Here is a 25,187-nt window from a genome sequence, read left to right as displayed (position 1 = left end):
TGGGGCGCCTGGCCTGCCCGCCCTGACTCATGTGTTGGGAACGGGCCTCCCACCCCAGGCCTCGCTGAGCCAGGGAGAGGTGCCAGGGAGGGAGCCGGGGCCCTTCCGAGGACCAGACCAAGCTTCCAACCCTCCCACCCTCCTCCATCCTCTGCCCGGCCCTGAGCTCTGGATTCAGCCGGTAACCGTTCCTGGATGCCACCGAGCTAGGGTGTCGGAGGACCCCAGCAGCTCCTTACCACACTGACTCCACGAGCCCTGGTCTGGCTTTTTAATCTGAGAACTGATAGGGCCCGGACCCCTGGGGTCCAGTCCTGGCATGGGAGAAGAGTCAGACGCCAGGCCAGGGGAGCACAGGGCCTGTTCTTCCGCCCAAATTCCACCTTAAGCAGGCAGAGGCCCGTCCCTCCCACCTGGCCCAGGTGTCCCCGCCCCCAGAAGAGCTCTGGGCTGGGCGGGCCAGCGTCTGTCTCCAGGCCAGCTCTGAGCGCCAGCAGGGAGGGGACTTCTGGGACAGGGCCTCAAGGGACAGGACCGGGAAGGGGCCAAGCAGGCCAGCCAGGTGCTCCTGCCACCATGCAGGATGGTAACTTCCTGCTGTCCGCCCTGCAGCCCGAGGCCGGTGTGTGTTCCCTGGCCCTGCCCTCTGACCTGCAGCTGGACCGCCGGGGTGCTGAGGGGCCCGAGGTGGAGCGGCTGAGGGCAGCCCGAGTCCAGGAGCAGGTCCGAGCCCGCCTCCTGCAGCTGGGCCAGCAGCCGAAGCACAGCCACAATGGGGCAGCCGAGCCCGAGGGCTTCGCTGAGGTCGCCCGAGGTAGGCCGGGCTGGCAAAGGCGGGCCGGTGGGGGAGACGGCAGTGGGGATGGGTGGACAGAGGCAGTGGACAGAGATGGCCGTCGGGGGTGTGGTGGTGTCGGGGCAGAGGCCGCCCGGGCTCCAGGGTTCAGCCCTTGACTCACTGAGGCCTTCTCTGAGTCACCACCCCGCCCTAGCAGGAGGGCCAGGAGGGCGTGGGGCTCGGACCCGGGAAAGCGGCCGGCAGGGTAGGTAGGCCCACTTCTGGTGGGCCCAGGGGTGGAGCCCCCACCTTCTGGGCCTCCCCACCCTCCTCATGGGAAGGATGGAGGAAGGCTGTCCCCTGTGGAACAGGCCAGGCCCATCTGTCTGCAAACCCGGAACTCACACCAGGGAACACAGGCCGAAGTGAATGGGACAGGAGCTGGGAGAGGGGAGCCCGGAAATCCCGGGCAGAGCCAGGGCCTGTCTGGACCCAGGGCTCCCTGAGGACTTGCAGGCCCAGCCTGCCAGGAGTGACCCAAATATTCTCCGTGAGAACAGCCGGGGGGTGTGGACGCCCCTCAGTGAACCAGAGCCACCAGGGCACTTGGGAGGGGGTGAGCTGGAGTGTGTAGTGTATGTGTGGTATGTGTGAATGTGAACGTGTGTACGAGTGTGTCTGTTATGTGAGTGTATGTGAGTGTCTGGGTGGTGTGTGTGGTACATGTGTATGTGCGGGGTGTGTGCATGTGTGTGTGTGAATTGTATGTGAGAGTGTCTGGGTGGTACGTGTGTGTGTGAATGTGCGGGGTCTGTGCATGTGTGTCTGGGTGGTGTGTGTGTATGTGCAGGGTCTGTGCATGTGTGTCTGGGTGGTGTGTGTGTATGTGCAGGGTCTGTGCATGTGTGTCTGGGTGGTGTGTGTGAATGTGCAGGGTCTGTGCATGTGTGTCTGGGTGGTGTGTGTGAATGTGCGGGGTCTGTGCATGTGTGTCTGGGTGGTGTGTGTGTGTATGTGCGGGGTCTGTGCATGTGTGTCTGGGTGGTGTGTGTGTGTGAATGTATTGCGGGGTCTGTGCATGTGTGGAGTGTAACTGTGTGTGTGTGTGTGTGTATGTGCGGGGTCTGTGCATGTGTGGAGTGTAACTGTGTGGGTGTATGTGCGGGGTCTGTGCATGTGTGGAGTGTAACTGTGTGTGTGTGTATGTGCGGGGTCTGTGCATGTGTGGAGTGTAACTGTGTGTGGGTGTGTGTATGTGCGGGGTCTGTGCATGTGTGGAGTGTAACTGTGTGTGGGTGTGTGTATGTGCGGGGTCTGTGCATGTGTGGAGTGTAACTGTGTGTGAGTGTGTGTTAGGAAGTCACTCGAACATGCTGAGATTAGGACACTTCCTCTCTAGTCCATCTACAACAGCAAGGATTCAAGTCAGACAGTAAGACAAACCTCTGGTCAGAAGTCATCATGGTGGGCTGGGAGGGTGGCTCAGTGGTAGAACGCTTGCCTTGCATGCCTGAGGCCGTGGGTTCGATTCCTCAGCACCACATAAGCAAAAAGAAAAAAGCCGGAAGTGGCGCTGTGGCTCAAGTGGTAGAGCGCTAGCCTTGAGCTGAAGAGCTGAGGGACAGCGCCCAGGCCCAGAGTTCAGGCCCCACGACCGGACCCCCCCCCAAAAAAAGAAGTCGCCATGGTTCACATGCTTAGGAAGGCTCCCGGAACAGACCCCACGACGGCTGTCCAGAGGGGCCGGCCAGGGTGGCTACTGCCTGCTGCGGGCCCTGTCCTTGCTGGACCAGAGCCGTACCAGGGGTCATGGGGGGAGGGGAGGGAGGACTAATTGCCACCTGGCCACCCTGCCAATTAGGGGAGGAGAACGGTAATTTGGGGGTGGGCGTCAGGCCCCCAGGCTGGGGTGTGCCCCAGGCTGTCCTCATTGGCGTCAAGAGTTAACAAAGCCTCATTAACCTGGGTAGATCTGGGGAGCTCCTTGGTGGGGCACCCCAGACCATCCAGCGGGGGTTCCCACACTTTCCTGACCCTTCGGCCCTTGAGCCAGCACCTCTGGTCAAGGAGCCCCTCCCACAGGCTTCCTGGGCTTTCGCCACTCACCACGTGACCACCATCTGCCCGCCCCCTCCACCCCCCCACTGCCCCCCCCATCCATCCACCTATTCTGCCGGGGCCTCACCAGCCCTGCCCTCCTTCCCCGCCCACACCCCTTCGTCCACTCTCGGAGCCAGGCTGACGGCGCCCGGCTGAGGTGGGGCTGGATGGGGCGGGCGTGGCCCCCGCCTCAGGCTCTGCCAGGTGGGGGAGGCCACCGTCCATCAGGGCAGACTGGTCCAGGAAGACTGCCTCCTGGGTCAGCACAGCCCGGGCTCAGCCGGGGTCTGGGCACAGGAGGCGCTCCAAGGGAATGAGTGTGGCTTGGGGCGGTCCGGGCTGGCTCCCTGGTGAAGGGGGCTATGTGCCGTGTCCTGGCAGAGATTGGACAGCGGGCGGAGACCCTGGAGCATTCCCCAGGCAGCCTAGAGGTCAGTGGGGCCGGTGCTCTGGGCGGCTCAGGCAGAGGAGGCACAGCCGCTCCACAGCGGCTGTGGAAGACGCCAGGCAGGTGAAGGACAGAGGTGGCGGTGCGGCTGGACACGTCTCCAACGCCCACTTGGCCCTGGGGCTGAGGCCACTCTCAGGGACAGAGACAGCGGGCAGAGGGAAGCCGGAGGCCGGTGCACAACTGACTGGCCAGGTCGGCTTCCCCGGCCCTGTCTGCAGGTCCGTCCAGGAGCCAGGACCCCACCCCGCAGGCCGGCTTCAGCTCCCGCTCCCAGGGTCTGAGTGGCCACAAGCCCGCGGTGAGTGCCGGGGGTCGGGGCCGTCGGGGCGTCTGGGCCGCAGCGAGGGTGGGCGGGATCCCGGACACCTGCTCACCGCGCTCTTCTTCCACAGACCTTCAGGCCCATCGCCAAGCCAGCCTACAGCCCAGCCTCCTGGTCCTCCCGCTCGGCTGTAGACCTGAGCTGCGGCCGGAGGCTGAGCTCTGCCCACAACGGGGGCGGGGCCTTTGGGGCTGCGGGGTATGGGGGCGTCCAGCCCGGCCCGCCCATGGCCGTGCGGCCCGTGTCCTTCCACGAGCGCGGCGGGGCGGGCGGCCGGGCTGACTACGACACGCTGTCCCTGCGCTCACTGCGGCTGGGCCCCGGCGCGCTGGACGACCGCTACAGCGTGGTGTCGGAGCAGCTGGAGCCCGCGGCCCCCTCCACCTACCGCGCCTTCGCCTACGAGCGCCAGGCCAGCTGCGGCTCGAGCAGGGCGGGGGGCACGGACTGGCCGGAGGGTCCCGAGGGGCCCCCCGGCCGGACCATCCGCGCCCCCGCCATGCGCACCCTGCAGCGCTTCCAGAGCAGCCACCGGGGCCGCGGAGGGGCCGGGGCGGGGCCGGGGACCGGCCTGGAGCCCGTGGCCCGGGCCCCGTCGGTGCGCAGCCTCAGCCTCAGCCTGGCGGACTCCGGCCACCTGCCGGACGTGCATGGGCTGGACAGCTACGCCGGCCACCGCACCCTGCAGAGGCTCAGCAGCGGGTGAGCGGCCGGGCCGGAGAGGGAGGGGGTGTGCTCCCCAGCCCAGCCCAGGCAGGTCAGCCTGACCCCCGACCCTGGTTCTGCAGCTTTGATGACCTCGACCTGCCCTCTGCAGTCAAGTACCTCATGGCTGCAGACCCCAATCTGCAGGTGCTCGGGGCGGCCTACATCCAGCACAGGTGCTACAGCGACACGGCAGCCAAGAAGCAGGTGACTGTCCACCCCGCAGGCCACCCGCTGCCCCTCGGGGGGACTGACCACCCCATCGGCCACCCACCGCCCCTCAGTGAGACTGTCCACTCTGCTGGCCACCCGCTGCCCTTCAGTGAGGCTGACCACCCCACTGGCCACCTGCCACCCCTCAGTGGGGCGGACCACCCCGCCGGCCACCTGCTGCCCCTCAGTGAGACCCCTGATCACCACCGCCTGTGCTGACCTCCAGTGCCTTACTCTCCTTGCTGACCTCCAGGCTGACTGGACAGACTCCCCCTGTCCTGGGCCTACTCAGCAGAGAAGGCTCAGGGAGCACCTGCCCACCTCCATGTCATTTCCACACACCCACACCATCGTCACAAGCACACACGTGGGCATCACACTGCACAGGCCTGCGTCACCTACGCACACTTGCACCCCACTGCACGCGCACAGACCTCCACCCATCCCCGCTCACACACGCGCACAGACCTCCACCCATCCCCGCTCACACACGTGCACAGACCTCCACCCATCCCCGCACACACGTGCACACACCTCCACCCATCCCCCCCCACACGCACAGACCTCCACCCATCCCCGCACACACGTGCACAGACCTCCACCCATCCCCACTACACGCACAGACCTCCACCCATCCCCGCTCACACACACGCACAGACCTCCACCCATCCCCACACGCGCGCACAGACCTCCACCCATCCCCGCTCACACACGTGCACAGACCTCCACCCATCCCCGCACACACACGCACAGACCTCCACCCATCCCCGCACACACACGCAGACCTCCACCCATCTCCGCACACACGTGTACAGACCTCCACCCATCCCTGCACACATGTGCACAGACCTCCACCCATCCCCACACACACGCACAGACCTCCACCCATCCCCGCACACGCGCGCACAGACCTCCACCCATCCCCGCTCACACGCGCGCACAGACCTCCACCCATCCCCGCACACACACGCATACACCTCCACCCATCCCCGCACACACACGCACAGACCTCCACCCATCCCCGCACACACATGCACACACCTCCACCCATCCCTGCACACACACGCACACACCTCCACCCATCCCTGCACACACACGCACAGACCTCCACCCATCCCCGCTCACACACGCACAGACCTCCACCCATCCCCGCTCACACACGCACAGACCTCCACCCATCCCTGCATACACACGTGCACAGACCTCCACCCATCCCCGCACACACACGCACACCTCCACCCATCCCCCACACACACGCACAGACCTCCACCCATCCCCCCCCACACGCGCAGACCTCCACCCATCCCTGCACACACGTGTACAGACCTCCACCCATCCCCGCACACACGCACAGACCTCCACCCATCTCCGCACACACGTGTACAGACCTCCACCCATCCCCGCACACACACGCACAGACCTCCACCCATCCCCGCTCACACACGCACAGACCTCCACCCATCCCCGCACACACGCACAGACCTCCACCCATCCCCGCTCACACACGCACAGACCTCCACCCATCCCTGCACACATGTGCACAGACCTCCACCCATCCCCACACACACACGCAGACCTCCACCCATCCCTGCACACACGTGCACAGACCTCCACCCATCCCTGCACACACGTGCACAGACCTCCACCCATCCCTGCACACACACGCACAGACCTCCACCCATCCCCCCACACACGCACAGACCTCCACCCATCCCCCCACACACGCACAGACCTCCACCCATCCCCGCACACACACGCACAGACCTCCACCCATCCCCGCACACACACGCACAGACCTCCACCCATCCCTGCACACACACGCACAGACCTCCACCCATCCCCACACACGCACACACAGACCTCCACCCATCCCTGCACACACGCGTGCACAGACCTCCACCCATCCCCGCACACACACGCACAGACCTCCACCCATCCCCCCACACACACGCACAGACCTCCACCCATCCCCGCACACGCACACACAGACCTCCACCCATCCCTGCACACACGCGTGCACAGACCTCCACCCATCCCCGCACACACGCGCGCACAGACCTCCACCCATCCCTGCACACACGCAGACCTCCACCCATCCCCGCACACACACGCACAGACCTCCACCCATCCCCACACACACACGCGCAGACCTCCACCCATCCCTGCACACACGCACAGACCTCCACCCATCCCCACACACACGCGCGCACAGACCTCCACCCATCCCCGCTCACACGCGCGCACAGACCTCCACCCATCCCCGCACACACACGCACACACCTCCACCCATCCCCGCACACACACGCACAGACCTCCACCCATCCCCGCTCACACACGCACAGACCTCCACCCATCCCCGCTCACACACGCACAGACCTCCACCCATCCCTGCACACACACGTGCACAGACCTCCACCCATCCCCGCACACACACGCACACCTCCACCCATCCCCACACACACGCGCAGACCTCCACCCATCCCCCCCCACACGCACAGACCTCCACCCATCCCTGCACACACGTGTACAGACCTCCACCCATCCCCGCACACACGCACAGACCTCCACCCATCTCCACACACACGTGTACAGACCTCCACCCATCCCCGCACACACACGCACAGACCTCCACCCATCCCCGCTCACACACGCACAGACCTCCACCCATCCCCGCACACACATGCACAGACCTCCACCCATCCCCGCACACACATGCACAGACCTCCACCCATCCCTGCACACATGTGCACAGACCTCCAGCCATCCCCACACACACACGCACAGACCTCCACCCATCCCTGCACACATGTGCACAGACCTCCGTCCATCCCTGCACACGCGTGCACACACCTCCACCCATTCCCACACGCGTGCACACACCTCCACCCATCCCCACACACGCGTGCACACACCTCCACCCATCCCCACACACGCGTGCACACACCTCCACCCATCCCCACACACGCGTGCACACACCTCCACCCATCCCCACACACGCGTGCACACACCTCCACCCATCCCCCCACACATGCACACACCTCCACCCATTCCCACACGTGCACACACCTCCACCCATCCCCACACACGCGTGCACACAACTCCACCCATCCCCACACACACGTGCACACACCACCCATCCCCCCACACGCGTGCACACACCTCCACCCATCCCCGCACACGCGTGCACACACCTCCACCCATCCCCGCACACACGTGCACAGACCACCCATCCCCGCACACGCGTGCACACACCTCCACCCATCCCCACACACACGCACACACCTCCACCCATCCCCGCACACGCGCGTGCAGACCTCCACCCATCCCCACACACGCGTGCACACACCTCCACCCATCCCCGCACACACGTGCAGACCTCCACCCATCCCCGCACACACATGCACACACCTCCACCCATCTCCGCACACACGTGCACACACCTCCACCCATCCCCACACACACGCACAGACCACCCATCCCCACACACGCGTGCACACACCTCCACCCATCCCCACACACACGCACACACCTCCACCCATCCCCGCACACGTGTGCACACACCTCCACACCTCCACCCATCCCCACACACGCGTGCACACACCTCCACACCTCCACCCATCCCCGCACACGCGTGCACAGACCTCCACACCTCCACCTATCCCCACACACGCGTGCACACACCTCCACACCTCCACCCATCCCTGCACACGCGCGCGCAGACCTCCACCCATCCCCACACACACGTGCACACACCTCCACCCATCCCCGCACACGCGCGCGCAGACCTCCACCCATCCCCGCTCACATCCGCACGCGTGCACGTGGCTGCACTCGTGACCCGGGTCTCCGTGCGTGTCCCAGGCCCGCAGCCTGCAGGCGGTGCCCAGGCTGGTGAAGCTCTTCAACCACGCCAACCAGGAGGTGCAGCGCCACGCCACAGGGGCCATGCGCAACCTCATCTACGACAACGCAGAGAACAAACTGGCCCTGGTGGAGGAGAACGGCATCTTCGAGCTGCTGCGGACGCTCCGGGAGCAAGATGATGAGCTGCGCAAGAATGTCACCGGTGCTGCGTCCCGGCCCGGCCCGCCCCGTCCAGCCCCGTCCCACGGCCCCCCACGGCCCGCCCCACGGCCCGCCCCATGGCCCCCCACGGCCCGCCCCACGGCCCGCCCAGCCCCGTCCCAGGGCCCCGCCCCACGGCCCCGCCCCACGGCCCCGCCCCACGGCCCGCCCCACGGCCCCCACGGCCCCCCACGGCCCCCCACGCCCTCCTCCTCCTCCCTCCCTTGCTTTTCCCCTCCTCTGTGCTGTTCTCCATGATCTGTGACAGACACATTTCTCCTGTCCTGTCTCTTTCCTTGGTCCCCAAATTCTGTCCTTCTGGCTCTGTCCCTCATTTATTTTCCGTCATGGGAATGGATTCAGGGCCTCACAGACGCCATGCAATTGCTCTGTCATTGACCTACCCCAGCCAACACACTCTCCTCATAGTCACCTTCACCTCTGGTCCCCCATGACCCCAATTCTTGTTTTCTGGCCCCAGCGCTGGGTGCCTCGCCAGCAGGCTCTCGGGTGAGGAGGTACCAAGTACAGGAGCGTGCAGGCTGTATCCAGCTCCGTTCCCAGAAGGGAGCCCACAGCCTCCTGACCCCTGCCTTGGCTCGCCCACTCAGGAATCCTATGGAACTTGTCATCCAGCGACCACCTGAAGGACCGCCTGGCCAGAGACACGCTGGAGCAGCTCACAGACCTGGTGCTGAGCCCCCTGTCAGGGGCCGGGGGGCCCCCCCTCATCCAACAGAATGCCTCCGAGGCCGAGATCTTCTACAACGCTACTGGTTTCCTCAGGTGTGCTGGGCCGCAGGGCCACCAGAGGCCAAGGGGGGGACAGCCAGTGCCCATGCGGGGAGGGGGAGGGTCAGCGCTGGAGAGCCAGTGCCCGTGCGGGGAGGGTCAGCGCTGGAGAGCCGGTGCCCGTGCGGGGAGGGTCAGCGCTGGAGAGCCAGTGCCCGTGCGGGGGAGGGTCAGCGCTGGAGAGCCGGTGCCCATGCGGGGAGGGGGAGGGGCAGCGCTGGAGAGCCGGTGCCCGTGCGGGGAGGGGGAGGGTCAGCGCTGGAGAGCCAGTGCCCATGCGGGGAGGGTCAGCGCTGGAGAGCCGGTGCCCGTGCGGGGAGGGGGGCTGGTGCCCGTGTGGGGAGGGTCAGTGCTAGAGGGCCGGTGCCCGTGTGGGGAGGGGGGCCAGTGCCCGTGTAGGGAGGGTCAGCGCTGGAGAGCCGGTGCCCGTGCGGGGAGGGGGGCCGGTGCCCGTGTGGGGAGGGGGGCCAGTGCCCGTGTAGGGAGGGTCAGCGCTGGAGAGCCGGTGCCCGTGCGGGGAGGGGGGCCGGTGCCCGTGTGGGGAGGGTCAGTGCTGGAGGGCCGGTGCCCGTGCGGGTTGGGGCAGCGCTGGGAAGTGGTGCTTGTGTCTGAGGCCTGAGGGACAGGCTAAGATTGGCCGGTGGGCCTGGAGAGCAGGCACTGGGGCAAGCCACATCTGGCCACCAGGTGGAAAGTGCGTCAGGCCCCGGCTGCAGGCTCAGCTCTCATTAAATCGGGTCCCAACCCTCAAGTGGTATCAAGGGGCAGGCCCTGCCGTGTCTAGCAGGTGGCAAACGCTGGTGGCCGTGAATCTCACCGTAGGGCAGAGGCTTTGGCCTGGAGTCCCTAGGGACAGCTGGGCCGGGACCCCGAGGGGGACTCGATCTGTTTCCCTCCCCAGGAACCTCAGCTCGGCCTCCCAGGCCACCCGGCAGAAGATGCGTGAGTGCCACGGGCTGGTGGACGCTCTGGTCGCCTACATCAACCACGCCCTGGATGTGGGCAAATGCGAGGACAAGGTGAGGGGTGGGCGGTGCCTGGGGGTCCCCAGGCTTCAGCCTGCGCTGACCGCCGCCCTCCACCCTCCCCAGAGCGTGGAGAACGCCGTGTGCGTGCTGCGGAACCTCTCTTACCGCCTGTATGACGAGATGCCGCCTTCGGCCCTGCAGCGGCTGGAGGGCCGGGGCCGCGGGGCCCTGGCCGGGGCGCCAGCTGGCGAGGTGGTGGGCTGCTTCACACCTCAGAGCCGGCGGATGCGTGAGGTGGGCGCGGGCCTGGGCGGACGGGAGCAGGGGCCCCCGTCCCGACCCCCCCCCCGGCCTCGGCTACCCGGGGCCCCGCTGACCCCGGCACCCTCTCGTCCAGCTGCCCCTCACAACCGATGCGCTCACCTTTGCCGAAGTGTCCAAAGACCCCAAGGGCCTGGAGTGGCTGTGGAGCCCCCAGGTGGTGGGACTGTACAGCAGGCTGCTGCAGCGCTGTGAGCTGAACCGGCACACCACAGAAGCGGCCGCGGGGGCGCTGCAGAACATCACTGCCGGCGACCGCAGGGTCAGTGGGCCATGGCCCCCGCTCCTTCCTGTACTGGGCTGGACGCCAGGACGCAGCGGGAGCCACTCCCCAGGAGGCTGGGGAGGGAGGACTGGGACTCAAAATGAGGCGCACGCTTTGCCCAAGCTCAGAACCCTGAGCTCACTCCACTTCTGGAGGCCTGAGCAGAGGGTCTGCCTGGACAGGCCTGGCCCAGGGAGGGCAGAGCTGAGCAGTGGCTCCAAGCGAGGGTGCAGCCCTGTGTTCCGCCCCAGGGCAGGGCGGCCTGGGCGCTGCCGGGCCTCACCTCCCCGGCCTCCCCTCTGCAGTGGGCGGGCGTGCTGAGCCGCCTGGCCCTGGAGCAGGAGCGCATCCTGAACCCCCTTCTGGACCGGGTACGGACTGCTGACCATCACCAGCTGCGCTCGCTCACAGGCCTCATCCGAAACCTGTCTCGAAACGCCAGGAACAAGGATGAGATGTGTGAGTCGGGCTGTGCCCAGCCAGCCAGCCCTGTGGTTCTCCCTCGTCTGGCTTCTTGGTAACAGGCTGGGTGGGGGGAGGCAGGGACATCAGCTGGGGGGGGTGTTGGAGGGAAGGGGCACCCAGGAGCCCAGGGTCACTGACCTGGCGCTCCTGGCAGCCACCAAGGTGGTGAGCCACCTGATTGAGAAGCTTCCGGGCAGCGTGGGCGAGAAGTATCCTCCAGCCGAGGTGCTGGTCAACATTATAGCCGTGCTCAACAACCTGGTAGTGGCCAGTCCCATCGCCGCCCGCGACCTGCTCTACTTTGATGGTCTCCGAAAACTCATCTTCATCAAGAAGAAGCGAGACAGGTGAGGGATGACCGACCCCGGGCAGCCTGGCTGGGGCCCCCGCTGCCCAGGCCGCCCCTGGTCCTGACCCCCAGCCTCCGGACTTCCCCAGCCCTGACAGTGAGAAGTCCTCCCGGGCAGCCTCCAGCCTCTTGGCCAACCTGTGGCAGTACAGCAAGCTCCATCGAGACTTCCGGGCGGTACGTGCTGCAGAGCTCAAGCCTCAGGCCTGGGGGACAGGGCACAGGAAGTCAGGGAGGGACCCAGAAGCCAGGATGGAGTGGGAGTCGGGGCCACAGGGCAAGGGCCGAGGCCGCACCCAGCACGGGGGGGGGGGGGGTGCTGCAGGGCAGCAGGACTGCACAGCAGGTGACAGCAGGTGATACCCTAACCCCGGCCCCTCCCCCCGCAGAAGGGCTATCGGAAGGAGGACTTCTTGGGCCCATAGGTGAAGACTTGTGGAGGACAAGGTGGCGTTCCAGCTCGGAGTGGGCCGACTTGGCTCCAGCTGCTCACCCGCCCAGTTGGAGGAGGAGCTGATGGCCACGGGGTCTCACCTCCTAGAGGCTGGAGGCCGCGGGAGGGGTGGGGTCTGGCAGCTTGGGGCTGGCTTCTGCAGGGGGTGGGGGCAGGGCTTGAGCTACTCTGGTGCTGGGGTGGAACCAGGTCATAATGCAGAGGTGAGGCTGTCCTCAGCCTGGCAGGGCCGCAGCAGCACTGCGAATAAAGGTGGCAGCCGCAGTACTTCCTGTCTGGCTGCGGCGCCTGGACTGGCTGAGCCCAGGGGATGCCCACACGGACCGCTTGGTTACACGGCTTCTCAGGACCAGGAGTCCAGAGTCAGAGAAGGCAGCAGAGACAGCCCTGGAGAAGTCCAGATACAGGTCCAGCAGGGCTGGGGGCCCTCCGAGCACATTGTACAGTACCTCTGTCCAGCCCGGGGCTAGCGCAGGGACTCATCCCCACCTAAGGTTTGGAGGTGCCCCGGCTAGGAGTTCACACTGGCTGCCTAAGTTGGGGTCCCAGAGGCTCAGGCACCTCCGGAAGCCACTGCTGATAACTGCACAACAGAGCATGGTCACAGCTTAGAATTTAAGATCTTTATTACGTGGCACTGGGGGCCACGTTCCTTCCCTGAGAACCAGACAGGGGCTGCGGCCTTTCAGAAGGAAACCTCCTGCCCCGCCTGCCGGCCTGCCGCCCCCCGCCCTGCCGCCCCCCTGGCCTGCGTGCCAGGCTGGGCCGGGGCTACATGTCTGCCTCCGACACCAGGCAGTAGAAGTCCGTGCGGGCGCTGTAGTTCCGGGAGCCAAGGTCAGAGATGTCCACCTCACTGCTTTGGCCTCCCAGCAACACCCCACTTGCATGTCGTGAGGCTGGTGGCTCCCCAAAAATAGGTCCACGCACGCCTGCAGGGGGTGACACGAGGTCTGGATCAGTGGGCAGCCCACAGATTGCCCCTCACCAAGACCCACGGCCCGGGCCTGCGTCTGCTCACCCCCAGCCACAGCGGCCCGGGAGGGTCAGGCCAGCGTAGAAGGTGGGGAGGGGGAAGGGGGCTCTCGCAGGTGTACGCACCCCCCCCACGGGCCAGCCCCCCCCCACGGGCCAGCCCCTCCCACGGGCCAGCCCCCCCCAGGCCAGCCTCCCCCAACGGGCCAGCCCCCCCCCACGGGCCAGCCCCCCCCCCGCGGGCCAGCCCCCCCCCCACGGGCCAGCCCCTCCCACGGGCCAGCCCCCCCCCCACGGGCCAGCCCCCCCCCACGGGCCAGCCCCCCCCCACGGGCCAGCCCCCCCCCCCGCGGGCCAGCCCCTCCCACGGGCCAGCCCCCCCCCCGCGGGCCAGCCCCTCCCACGGGCCAGCCCCCCCCAGGCCAGCCTCCCCCCACGGGCCAGCCCCCCCCCGCGGGCCAGCCCCTCCCACGGGCCAGCCCCCCCCAGGCCAGCCCCCCCCCACGGGCCAGCCCCCCCCCCACGGGCCAGCCCCCCCCGCGGGCCAGCCCCCCCCCACGGGCCAGCCCCCCCCCGCGGGCCAGCCCCCCCCCGCGGGCCAGCCCCCCCCCACGGGCCAGCCCCCCCCCGCGGGCCAGCCCCCCCCCGCGGGCCAGCCCCCCCCCACGGGCCAGCCCCCCCCCACGGGCCAGCCCCCCCCAGGCCAGCCTCCCCCCACGGGCCAGCCCCCCCCCACGGGCCAGCCCCCCCCCGCGGGCCAGCCCCTCCCACGGGCCAGCCCCCCCCCGCGGGCCAGCCCCTCCCACGGGCCAGCCCCCCCCCGCGGGCCAGCCCCCCCCCCACGGGCCAGCCCCCCCCCACGGGCCAGCCCCCCCCCCGCGGGCCAGCCCCTCTCCCCTGCCGGACCCGGGGCGGCGGCGGGGCAGCGCCGCACCCAAGTCTCCCTCGGGGTCCGCGTCCGCGTCCGGCTCAGGAGCTGCGTGACCCGGCGTGGTCAGCATGGGGTCCTTGTCGTCCTGCCGCTGGGTCTGCGGGTCCCCGGCCCCCGCCGCCGGCCGGTACTGCACGGCCCGCGGCAGCGCCAGCTGCAGCTCTTTCCAAAAGTCAGAGGACGGCGTCTGTGGGTGGGGCTGCGTCAGCGGGAGGCCCAGCCAGGGTATGGGGGCCCGGCCCCACCGACCCGCACCACGGAGCCCCGCACCGAGCCCCCCACAGAGCGCCGCACCATGGAGCCCCCCACCGAGCCCCCCACTGAGCCCGCACCACCGAGCCCCCCACAGAGCCCCCCACCGAGCCCCCCACCGAGCCCGCACCACCGAGCCCCCCACTGAGCCCGCACCATGGAGCCCCCCACCGAGCCCCCCACTGAGCCCGCACCACCGAGCCCCCCACAGAGCCCCCCACCGAGCCCCGCACCACGGAGCCCCCCACCGAGCCCCGCACCGAGCCCCGCACCACCGAGCCCCCCACCGAGCCCCCCACCGAGCCCCCCACCGAGCCCCCCACAGAGCCCCCCACAGAGCCCCCCACAGAGCCCCGCACCACCGAGCCCCCACCGAGCCCCCCACCGAGCCCCCCACAGAGCCCCGCACCGAGCCCCCCACCGAGCCCCCCACAGAGCCCCGCACCGAGCCCCCCACAGAGCCCCGCACCACCGAGCCCCGCACCACCGAGCCCCCCACAGAGCCCCCCACAGAGCCCGCACCACGGAGCCCAGCACCAAGCCCCCCACAGAGCCCGCACCACTGAGGCCCCCACAGAGCCCCCCACTGAGCCCCCCTCACCTAGCCCACCCCATCGAGTCCCCCCAGAGCCCCCCACCGAGCCCCCACCACTGAGCCCCCCACTGAGCCCCCCACCGAGTCCCCCCAGCCCCCCACCGAGCCCGCACCACCGAGCCCCCCCCAGCCCCGCACCAAGCCCCCACCGAGCCCCCGCCCAGCCCCCACCGAGCCCGCACCACCGAGCCCCCCACAGAGCCCGCACCACAGAGCCCCCAACCGAGCCGGCAACACCGAGCCCGCACCACCGAGCCCGCACCACCAAGCCCCCCCAGCCCCCCACCGAGCCCCCACCAAGCCCCCACCGAGCCCCCACCGAGCCCCCACCGAGCCCGCACCACCGAGCCCCCACCGAGCCCCCACCGAGCCCCCACCGAGCCCCCCCAGCCCCGCACCGAGCCCGCACCACCAAGCCCCCCTAGCCCCGCACCGAGCCCCCCCAGCCCCGCACCGAGCCCCCACCGAGCCTGCACCACCGAGCCCCCCCCAGCACCGCACCGAGCCCCCACCACCAAGCCCCCCCCAGCCCCGCACCGAGCCCGCACCACCAAGCCCCCCCCAGCCCCGCACCGAGCCCGCACCACCGAGCCCCCTCAGCCCCGCACCGAGCCCCCCCAGCCCCGCACCGAGCCCCCCCAGCCCCGCACCGAGCCCGCACCACCGAGCCCGGCCTCCAGAGCAGCAGCGTCACCAGGTGGCGGTGCTGGCGCAGCAGGCGCAGCGCCGGGTGCCCGGGCCCGCGCCGCTGGCCGTCGAAGGTGATGAAGATGGGTCTGCGGGTCAGCTCCAGCAGCCGGCACAGGCCTTCCCTGCGGGAGCGGCGGTCAGCCCCGCGCGCCCTGCGCGCCCCGCCCAGGCCGCCCCGCCCCCCCCACAGGCCTTCCCTGCGGGAGCCGCGGTCAGCCCCGCCCAGGCGCCCCGCCCCGGCGCCCCGCCCCCCCGTACCGGAAGCTGTGGCTGCACCAGGCTTGGCCCAGGAAGGCGTCGGAAAGCACGACGATGAGGCGTCGGCAGCGGCTCAGGTTTACCAGGAGGTCGGCCGAGGGCTCTGCGGAGCAGGGAGAGAGGGGTGACGGGGCGGCACCCGAAGAACAAGCCCGGCCGCCAGGGGCGGGGCCGTGGGCGGGGCCGGCGGCGCTGGGGCGGGCCGGCAGCTAGGTGATGAGGGCGGGGCCGTGGGCGGGGCCGTGGGCGGGGGCCGGCAGCTAGGTGTTGAGGGCGGGGCCGTGGGCGGGGCCGTGGGCGGGGCCGTGGGCGGGGCCGGCGGCGCTGGGGCGGGCCAGCAGCTAGGTGATGAGGGCGGGGCCGTGGGCGGGGCCGGCAGCTAGGTGATGAGGGCGGGGCCGTGGGCGGGGCCGTGGGCGGGGCCGGCAGCTAGGTGTTGAGGGCGGGGCCGGTGTGGGCGGGGCCAGGGGCGGGCCTGCCGGCGAGGTGGTGTGGGTGGGGCCGGTGTGGGCGGGGCCAGGGGCGGGCCTGCCGACGAGGTGGTGTGGGTGGGGCCGGGTGTGGGCGGGGCCAGGGGCGGGCCTGCCGACGAGGTGGTGTGGGTGGGGCCGGTGTGGGCGGGGCCAGGGGCGGGCCTGCCGACGAGGTGGTGTGGGCGGGGCCGGGTGTGGGCGGGGCCAGGGGCGGGCCTGTAGCGCTGGGGGCCAGTCTCACCCGCGCGGGGCAGGAGGTCGCGGTCGTCCAGGAGGAGCTTGTAGCCCCGCCGCTTCTCCAGCTGCGGCTTCAGAATGAAGTGGACAAACTTGCGGTCCTCCGGGCAGTCGCTGTAGGACACGTAGGCGTCGTAGAGCTTCCCATCTGCGGAGAGTGGCCGGGCCTGTGTGTGGCCTGGACGGCGCCTCGGCCGATCCCGGCCCCGACCCCCCGCACCTCCCCGGCGAGGTTCTTGCTCCTGCCCCCCAGCCCCGGGCACCCCTCAGACAGCGCCCTGGCTCCTCCCTGCCGGGATCTCCCCCGCCAGGCCGCCTGGGATGCTTCCCCCCCACTGAGCCCTTCATCTCCACCTCCCCCCTCCGCCCTCCTCCCCTGTACCATTCATCTCCCCTCCCCCTCCTCTTCTCCTCCCCCCTCCCCCCTCCCCTGTGTACCATTCATCTCCACCTCTCCCTCCTCCTCCCCTCCCCCCTCCCCTGTGTACCATTCATCTCCACCTCCCCCTCCTCATCCCCCCTCCCCCCTCCCCTGTGTACCATTCATCTCCCCCTCCCCCTCCCCCTCCCCTCCTCCCTCCCCCCCTCCCCCCTGTACCATTCATCTTCACCTCCCCCTCCTCCTCTCCTCCCCTCCCCCCTCCCCCCTGTACCATTCATCTCCCCCTCCCCCTCCTCCCCCTGTACCATTCATCTCCCCCTCCCCTCCCCCTCCCCCCCTCCCCCGTGTACCATTCATCTCCACCTCCCCGTGACAGTCTTGGTACCAAAGCAGCACGTTGAGGCGACACTTCAGGTAGAGCAGGGCCAGCAGCAGCAGAGCCAGCAGGACGAGGAGGGAAGCCACAACTGCGGCCACATGGCCCGCCGGGCCTGCCGACAGGACGAGCTCCAGTTACTGACCCTCAGCGCCAGGTCCCTGCTGTCCCCACCTTCACCCCATGCGCCCCTCACCAGCTTTCCACAGAGTGAAGGAGAAGGAGCTGGTGTTGTGGACAGAGCAGGCAAAGGCCCCGTAGTCTTCAGCACTGGTCAGGTTGACCCCCAGGACACTGGATACAAGCACCTCTGAGAAGTTGGCCTTGGCCCTGGGGAAATAAGTTCAACCCTTAGGAGGCTCTGGGGCCTCCGTGGATGCCTGAGCCCCTCCTGACTGGAAGGTGGGTGAGTCCTAGGCAGGGAAGGTATGGGCTTCCTGGGTGACTCTCGGGCCGAGAGTTAAGTGGCCAGTACTGGCCAATGGCAAGGCTGCCTCACAGCCACCACCTGGCCCTGGATCTTGGGGTCCTCTGATCTCAGGGCTGGCCAGTGCTCATAGTCCTGGCAATCCTTAAAGCAAGCATCCACAGGGTCTTGAAGCCCCAGGAGATCTGGCCCTACCGTCACTGTGTCCGCAGGGACAAGACCCATATCCAATCTGGCTAGCTTCTGTTCAGCCCGTGTCCAGGTGGTTATGACCAGAGTGTAGGTCACAGAGACTGCTGGCCATGGGCATGTCTGGGCGATCCTGCTCTCCTCAGGCACCCTAGTCTCTTACCAGAAGTCCTCTTGGAGGCTGTAGTGACTTCCATTGGGTAAAGGAAGCCCATCTTTCAGCCAGTGAACTGAAGGCTGGGGACAGTGGGGTCCAGAGACAACCCAAGCTGTGCAGTTCAGAGCAACTACACTGCCCAGAGCATGTTCCAGGGCTTGGTCTTCAGATGGGGAGAGGAAGTCGGGGGCCCTGCCACAGACACCTGCAGAGAGAAGAGCAGATCAGCTATTGCCGTGATGTTGGGTTCCGAGGCCACATGCAGGTTGTGACCCAGAAGAAATAATGCAGCCAGCAACGCTGATTGGTAGTCACACCACGTCCATCCCCAAGTCCCGAGGGGACAGGCCCCAAGCAGCAGCCACTGTTAAATGTTCTATCTGCCCTGAATGTGACCCAGGACATGGTCCAGAGAGGCCATGGCCAAAGTAATATTTGAATTAACCCTGGAATGCTCTTTTTTGTTGTTGTTGTTGGTGGTGGTGGTGGTCGTGGGGCTTGAACTCTGGGCCTGGGCGCTGTCTCTCAGTTCTTCAGCTCAAGGTGAGTGCTCTACCACTCGAGCCACAGCACCACTTCTGGCGGTGTGGAGATAAGAGTCTCACAAGTTTCCTGCCTGGGCTGGCTTTGAACTTTGATCCTCAGATCTCAGCCTCCTGAGTAGCTAGGATGACAGGCACCAGCCACCAATGCCCAGCTCCCTGGATGCTCTTTACATAAGACATGAGTCTTAGCCACCACATTTCCCACCCAGAGGAGAACAGACACCACACCTCTGGGATTAGCTTGCTCCGGATGGGGGAGATGCAGAAATCTTAGGCACCAACAGGTTAAAAGAATATATACACTGAACCGGTCGCTGGTGGCTCACACCTGTCATCCTAGCAACTCAGGAGGCTGAGATCTGAGGATCAAGGTTCAAAGCCAGCCTGGGCAGGAAAGCCTGTGAGACTCTTATCTATAATAAACTACTCAGAAAAAGCCAGAAGTGCTGTGGCTCAAGTGGTAGAGTGCTAGCTCTGGAGCACAGAGAGGCTCAGGGACAGAGCCAAGCCAAGATCATCAGTTCAAGCCCCAATAAAAAAAATGCACTGAGAGGGCTGGTTAGAACTGGGAGCCTGAGGTTGCACGACCCTCCTTGTCCACAGGCTGGCTGCGGGCCAAACTTTCTCAGCTTTGGATCAGGGTGATGAGCCCTGGCCGGGGCCTGAGGGGTAGATTCCAGAAGTGTGGTGTCCCTCAGCCCCTCATCTCTGTACCCCTGGGCTTCACCCTGGGTGCCTGGGCCTGGGCCTGGCCTCACGGCCTCACGGCCTCCTCTGGGCTCAGGGCCAAAGGCTGAGGAGCAGTGAGCAGAGGCCTTTGTACCCAAGCCTGCGTCCGAGCAGAGAACTCAGGCAAGAGCAGAGTGTGTGGCCCGGAGCCAGGATCAGGATGCAGAATGAAGCCTGTGCCTCTGTGCCCCACCTACCTGCCATGGCTCTGTCCGGGGCCTCTCCGGGACAGGCTGAACACTGGTGGTGGGCCGCCCCCGGCTCCAGGAGCTGCTTAATGAAACAGACTGCTCCACCAGTGGCTGGGCGGAAACCCTCTCTGTCCTTGTGGTCAGTTGGCCAGGGTGCCTGGACAGGTCAGAGGCTGCCGCCATCCCCAGGGAACAAGTTAAACAGGAACAGGATGAGTTAACCAGTAACCCTACATACAACAGGCAGCACAGGCACCATGCCAGGCAGCTCCCATGGGGCTCTGGCCAGGCCCAGAGGCCTCAGTGAGCTGCCAGACACCCGCCCAGTCAGAGTGGGCGCCACCTCACACTGCCCGGGGGGACAAGAAGAGCATCTCAAGTCTATGACTTTTTTTTTTCTTGCTCTGGGGCCACAGAGATGACCCAGGGGTGCAGTGGACACATACCACATACAGTCTGCTCTTGTGAGGGGACAGCCTCATCCCTGGTATCCCTGCAAAGGACTGCTGCACGCCAGCAGGTGCCCGGGGCCTGCTGCCCCGGGCCTGCTGCACGTCAGTGGCTGCCCAGGGCCTGCTGCCCCGCTAGGTCCTGGAGACTCACAGTACTTGGCTGCTGGACTCTAGCTCAAAGTCACTCCCAGCCGTGGAGGTCTAGATGCAGTGCATGTGCCTGTGTGCACAGGCACACACACCCCTACGGTCACTCTGCGGGTCAGCTGGGGCCTGCAGTCCCTGAGCCAGGAGGGGCAAACGCCAACGGGGCTGCAATGGAGGCTACTCTGAGGGCTGACCGAAGGCTGTCCTCTCCTATGCAGGTCCTGGGCCACTCAGAGGCCAGCAGTAGCTACACACACCTGACTCTAAAAGCCCTTAGTGACACGGTACAAGGAGGAGCTGCTGAGCGCTACTCCTCAGTCGCCTGGACCCTGGGGTCTCCTGACCCCGGTGCACCCTCTCACTGAGGGGATACGTGGGCAGCAGTGACCTGGGGTCAGTCCCAAGACTCTAGGCCCAGGAACCCTCAAGATGTCTCCTCCTTGGCCGGAACCGGTGGCTCACCCCTGTGATCCTGGCTATTCAGGAGACTTAAGACCTGAGGGCTGTGGTTCAAAACCAGCCAGAGGCAGATAAATCCATGAGGCTCTTATCTCCAATTAGCAGCAAAAAGCCAGAGGTGGAGGTATGGGTCAAGTGGTAGAACACCAACCTTAAGCAAAAAAGCTAAGGGGCAGGGCTGAGTTCAACCCTAAGTACTGGAATTTTAAAAAGTCTCCACCACACTAAAGCCCCAGAGGGTTCCTCAGAGATAAGCCTCCTATCCCGCCCATGTTCCCCCAGCCAGGAAACCAGGCTTGGCTGGGCAGCAATTGCCCTAGGAACTAGCTCATCTGTAGCTGTCTTCTGTTGGTATTGGCAAGGGGACCTGTCCAGAAGCCCCTTGGAGTGGAGGGAAGCCGTAGGAAAGCCCGTCAAGCAGAACTGCCCCGGAAGGTGTGCAGAAGACACCCTCTCGTGCAAAGGCCCCGCACAGCATAAACATAGAGTCGTGTTCCAGCCCCGCAGGTCCCATAGCGTCCCCTGCAGCCACTTTGTTTTTTTGTTTCTTTGGTGTTTTTTTTGTTTTGTTTTGTTTTGTTTTTTTGCCAGTCCTGGGGCTTGAATTCAGGCCTGGGCACTGTCCCTGAGCTGCTTTTGTTCAAGGCTAGCACTCTACCACTTGAGACACAGTGCCACTTCCAGCATTTTCTATGTATGTGGTACTGAGGCATTGAACCCAGGGCTTCATGCATGCTAGGCCAGCACTCTACCACTGAGCCACATTCCCAGCCCTAGCAGCCATTGGTGAACTCCCCAGATTCAAGATCTTGAGCCCCTGCAAAGACAGCCTCAGAAGCTGAGGTAGCTACCCTCCCCCCCCAACAATCTGTGCACCCCTCTGACCCACGCCCTGAAACCAGGCTTACCTTGGCTGGTGTGCACCCTGGGTTCCACCCAACACCCTTCCTGCCGCACGCCTGTGGCTACCACAGCTGTACACACTGCTATATACTCCCAGTGCTGCCTTCACATACACACGCGTGTGCGTTGGCACATGTTGGTATGTGCGTGGGGGATGCTCAGGGGTCCTCGGCCACGCCCAGCTCCGAGAACAGGCCACAAAGCCACGGAGCAGCGGTGAAGGCGTTCACCGGTTCCAGCTCTCGGCTCCCCCTCCCCCAGAAGTAGACTGCTGAGGTCAGTGGTGTGTGCTGGGGAGCAGGCCCTCTGCTGGACCCCAGCAAGTGTCCACAACACCACGGCTCCCCAGGACGCACCCCAGCTTGGAGGGAACCTGCTTTTGTGAGTGTTATTTTAGAACTTTCCTGTAGTTTCCTGGCCTTGCAGTCACATCCTCTCCCAAACCGAAGCTCCACCCAGGCACCCACCCCTTCCCCTGGCGGGCATTAGCAGCTCTGGCCCCGCCTGCCTGCTTCTTCCCGAGGCTGCGTGGGGCCATGCTGGCCTCTGGGGCCTCCTGCTCTGCACTTGCCTCCGTGCAGTGTGTGTGTGTGTGGGGGGGGAGAGGGGCACGTGCTGGGGTGATGTGCAGGGCCCTGGCCTGAAGGCCCCAGAAGCACCCTGTCTTCCCAAGGCGGGTCGGCGGGGCAGGGGGCCACTCCTGGGTCCCCTCCCTCGGGGTGGCTGGGTCCTCTCTGGCCAGCCCCGTGCTTGTCTGACCTCAACCTTCCACAGAGCCAAGGAGACCCTTCAGGAGCTGCTGGCCGAACACGGAGGGTAGCGGGGTGAAGACGCAAGGGCGCGGCTGGGAGTCGCTCTGATTGAAACATGAGGCGCGTGCGCAGTGCCACCGTGAAGGACACGGGACGACACGGGTCCCGCTGGCAAACGGGGTGGCGGAGGGCGAACGGGTCGCACTGCTTTGGGGACAGGTGTTACAGTGGCTTTGGGAAGGGGAGGGGACGAAGGCGAATCGGACGCAGGGACGTGTGTGTACACCTGGACGTGCGGACAAGAAGCCCCTGCAGAAGGGAACGGCCTGCTGAGAACAGTCCTGTGGCAGAGCGCCCGGCAGGGCCCGGATGAGTGGTCACAGGGCGGAGCAGCTCCTGGGCCTGACCTGGGCGGTGGAGGGCCGTCCCCTTCCCGGGCCACTGCGGGCCACTGCGGCCCAAGCCCGGGCCCCGGGACAGACAGACGGCCGGCCTGGCCCTCAGAACCGGACGGGTCTCCTCTGGCTGGCCCGGGGGGGGGGGGGGAAGCGAGGGGGACGGCGGGGGGGACAGGGGGGAGGCGGGGGGGGCAGGGGGAGGCGGGGGGACAGGGGGACGGGGGTGCAGGGGGGAGGCGGGAGTGCAGGGGAGGCGGGGGGACGGGGGGGGCAGGGGAGACGGGGTGCAGGGGAGACGGGAGTGCAGGGGAGACGGGGGAGGCGGGGGTGCAGGGGAGACGGGGGAGACGGGGGTACAGGGGAGACGGGGGTGCAGGGGAGACGGGGGAGGCGGGGGTGCAGGGGAGACGGGGGTGCATGGGGACGGGGGTGCAGGGGGCGGGGGGCGGGGGGGCAGAGGGGCGGGGGGGCAGGGGGACGGGGGGGCAGGGGGACGGGGGTGCAGGGGGACGGGGGTGCAGGGGGGCGGGGGTGCAGGGGGACGGGGGTGCAGGGGGACGGGGGTGCAGGGGGGCGGGGGTGCAGGGGGACGGGGGGGCAGGGGGGCGGGGGGCAGGGGGACGGGGGGGCAGGGGGGCGGGGGTGCAGGGGGACGGGGGTGCAGGGGGGCGGGGGTGCAGGGGGGCGGGGGTGCAGGGGGACGGGGGTGCAGGGGGGCGGGGGTGCAGGGGGACGGGGGTGCAGGGGGGCGGGGGTGCAGGGGGGCGGGGGGCGGGGGGGCAGGGGGACGGGGGACGGGGGTGCAGGGGGGCCAGGGGGACGGGGGTGCAGGGGGACGGGGGTGCAGGGGGGCGGGGGGCGGGGGGGGCAGGGGGGCAGGGGGGCAGGGGGCAGGGGGGCAGGGGGCAGGGGGCGGGGGGGGCAGGGGGGCGGGGGGCAGGGGGGCGGGGGGCAGGGGGGGCGGGGGTGCAGGGGGGGCGGGGGTGCAGGGGGGCGGGGGGGCAGGGAGCGGGGGTGCAGGGGGCGGGGGGCGGGGGGTGCAGGGGGGCGGGGGTGCAGGGGGGCGGGGTGCAGGGGGGCAGGGGGCCGGGGGTGCAGGGGGGCGGGGTGCAGGGGGGCAGGGGGCCGGGGGGGCAGGGGGCCGGGGGGTGCAGGGGTCGGGGGGGGCAGGGAGCGGGGGTGCAGGGGGGCAGGGGGTGCAGGGGGGCAGGGGGCCGGGGGGGCAGGGGGGCGGGGGGTGCAGGGGGCGGGGGGGGCAGGACGCAGCTCGCGGGGCCTTCCCGCCCTGGCTGGGCACGGCGGCGGGGCGTGCTCGGTGCCCGGCGGGGCCCCCCATGCGCCCTGCGCGGTGCCGCGTCCCCCACACTGCGCTACGGAAACCCGGGCACACGCGGCCCGGGAGCACCCAGGTCGGGCCGGGGTGCGGGAGGACCCGCGCCGAAGCCCGCGCCAGCGCAACCTGCCTCGCCGGCGAGCTACCGCGCGCTCCCGCCTTCCCGGGAAGGCTCGGGCTCGGGCCCGCCCCCAGCTACGTGCGCGTAATGCACGTGGGCGGCGGGGGCGCGCGCGTGGGCGGCGGGCCCGGGCGCACGCGCACTGAGGGCGGCGCACGCGGGCGGCGGAAGCTCGCCCCGGCCCGGCCGCGCACCCGGCCCCGGCCCCGGCCCCGGCCCCGGCCCGCTCTCTCCGGCGCCGTCGGAAGCCCCCGGCCGGGGTCTGGCCGTGCGGCCGGGGTCCTCGCGTTTCGGCGCCCCGCCGCCTGCGGTGGGGCCGAGGGAAGCCAGTGCGCGGGCGGCCGGGCTTCCGGGCGGCCCGGGGGTCCGCAGGGCCGCGCGGGGTCCCGGAGCGCCCGGCCCCGAGCCCGGCCCCGAACCCGGCCCGCCGCGGCTGGCGCCGGCGCCCCGCACTCACCTCCAGGGCCTGCGTCCGGGCGCGCGGCACGCCGGGGCCCGGGGCGGGGCCGCCGGCCAGGTGCGCGGCAGGTGCGGCCCCGCCCCGGGCCCGGAGGGCGGCCGCTCCCCGCACGCCCCGAGGCCCCTACGGGCCTCGCCCACCCACAGCCTGGGGGTCGGGGGGCCTTGCTCACCCACAGCCTGGGGGTCGGGGGGGGGGCCTCACCCACAGCCTGGGGGTCGGGGGGCCTTGCTCACCCACAGCCTGGGGGTCGGGGGGCCTCACCCACAGCCTGGGGGTCGGGGGGGCCTCACCCACAGCCTGGGGGTCGGGGGGCCTTGCTCACCCACAGCCTGGGGGTCGGGGGGCCTCACCCACAGCCTGGGGGTCGGGGGGGCCTCACCCACAGCCTGGGGGTCGGGGGGCCTTGCTCACCCACAGCCTGGGGGTCGGGGGGCCTCACCCACAGCCTGGGGGTCGGGGGGGGCCTCACCCACAGCCTGGGGGTCGGGGGGGTGGGCCTCGGTC

General features: G+C 68.4%; 2 protein-coding genes across 4 annotated transcripts; one reads left to right on the top strand and one right to left on the bottom strand.

The window, feature by feature from the left end:
* Positions 1-511: 511 nt before the first annotated feature.
* On the top strand, positions 512-12,515 carry LOC138813009 (plakophilin-3). Its single transcript, XM_070001280.1, has 13 exons — positions 512-814; positions 3,548-3,627; positions 3,722-4,353; positions 4,440-4,563; positions 8,431-8,635; positions 9,246-9,420; positions 10,328-10,445; positions 10,518-10,688; positions 10,792-10,977; positions 11,286-11,439; positions 11,600-11,792; positions 11,884-11,971; positions 12,184-12,515. The coding sequence occupies exons 1-13, from the start codon at positions 577-579 to the stop codon at positions 12,217-12,219; spliced, it is 2,400 nt and encodes a 799-aa protein (XP_069857381.1). The 5' UTR covers positions 512-576; the 3' UTR covers positions 12,220-12,515.
* Positions 12,516-12,856: 341 nt separating this feature from the next.
* LOC138813010 (single Ig IL-1-related receptor-like) lies at positions 12,857-24,693 on the bottom strand. 3 transcript variants are annotated; one of them, XM_070001282.1, is made up of 10 exons: positions 24,678-24,693; positions 19,662-19,828; positions 18,197-18,395; positions 17,614-17,747; positions 17,392-17,532; positions 16,664-16,807; positions 15,950-16,052; positions 15,663-15,813; positions 14,158-14,341; positions 12,857-13,180 (listed from the first exon to the last, which is right to left on the bottom strand). In XM_070001282.1, the coding sequence occupies exons 2-10, from the start codon at positions 19,666-19,668 to the stop codon at positions 13,020-13,022; spliced, it is 1,224 nt and encodes a 407-aa protein (XP_069857383.1). In that variant the 5' UTR covers positions 19,669-19,828; positions 24,678-24,693; the 3' UTR covers positions 12,857-13,019. The 3 variants fall into 3 exon arrangements, with proteins under 3 accessions (XP_069857383.1, XP_069857382.1, XP_069857384.1); XM_070001281.1 differs by lacking the exon at positions 24,678-24,693 and adding an exon at positions 21,622-21,974; XM_070001283.1 differs by lacking the exon at positions 24,678-24,693 and adding an exon at positions 21,622-21,974 and having other exon boundaries at positions 15,696-15,813.
* Between the last annotated feature and the right edge of the window lie 494 nt (positions 24,694-25,187).

This window comes from Dipodomys merriami, unplaced genomic scaffold (genome assembly GCF_024711535.1).
Source record: "Dipodomys merriami isolate MVZ:Mamm:240054 unplaced genomic scaffold, mDipMer1.0.p SCAF_574, whole genome shotgun sequence".
In the NCBI taxonomy this organism is placed as follows: Eukaryota; Metazoa; Chordata; class Mammalia; order Rodentia; family Heteromyidae; genus Dipodomys; species Dipodomys merriami.
This window is presented reverse-complemented; position numbering and strand designations above follow the sequence as displayed.

Bases quoted from the DNA above. Each gene is read 5' to 3' on its own strand.
- LOC138813009 (XM_070001280.1), top strand. From the start codon at position 577: ATGCAGGATGGTAACTTCCTGCTGTCCGCCCTGCAGCCCGAGGCCGGT. The intron at 815-3,547 runs GTAGGCCGGGCT...CCCTGTCTGCAG, and splicing joins CTTCGCTGAGGTCGCCCGAG to GTCCGTCCAGGAGCCAGGAC. The intron at 4,354-4,439 runs GTGAGCGGCCGG...CTGGTTCTGCAG, and splicing joins CTGCAGAGGCTCAGCAGCGG to CTTTGATGACCTCGACCTGC.
- LOC138813010 (XM_070001282.1), bottom strand. The intron at 17,533-17,613 runs GTGAGGGGCGCA...TCCTGTCGGCAG, and splicing joins CTTCACTCTGTGGAAAGCTG to GCCCGGCGGGCCATGTGGCC. The intron at 13,181-14,157 runs GTGCGGCGCTGC...CACCCCCTGCAG, and splicing joins GGACCCCGAGGGAGACTTGG to GCGTGCGTGGACCTATTTTT.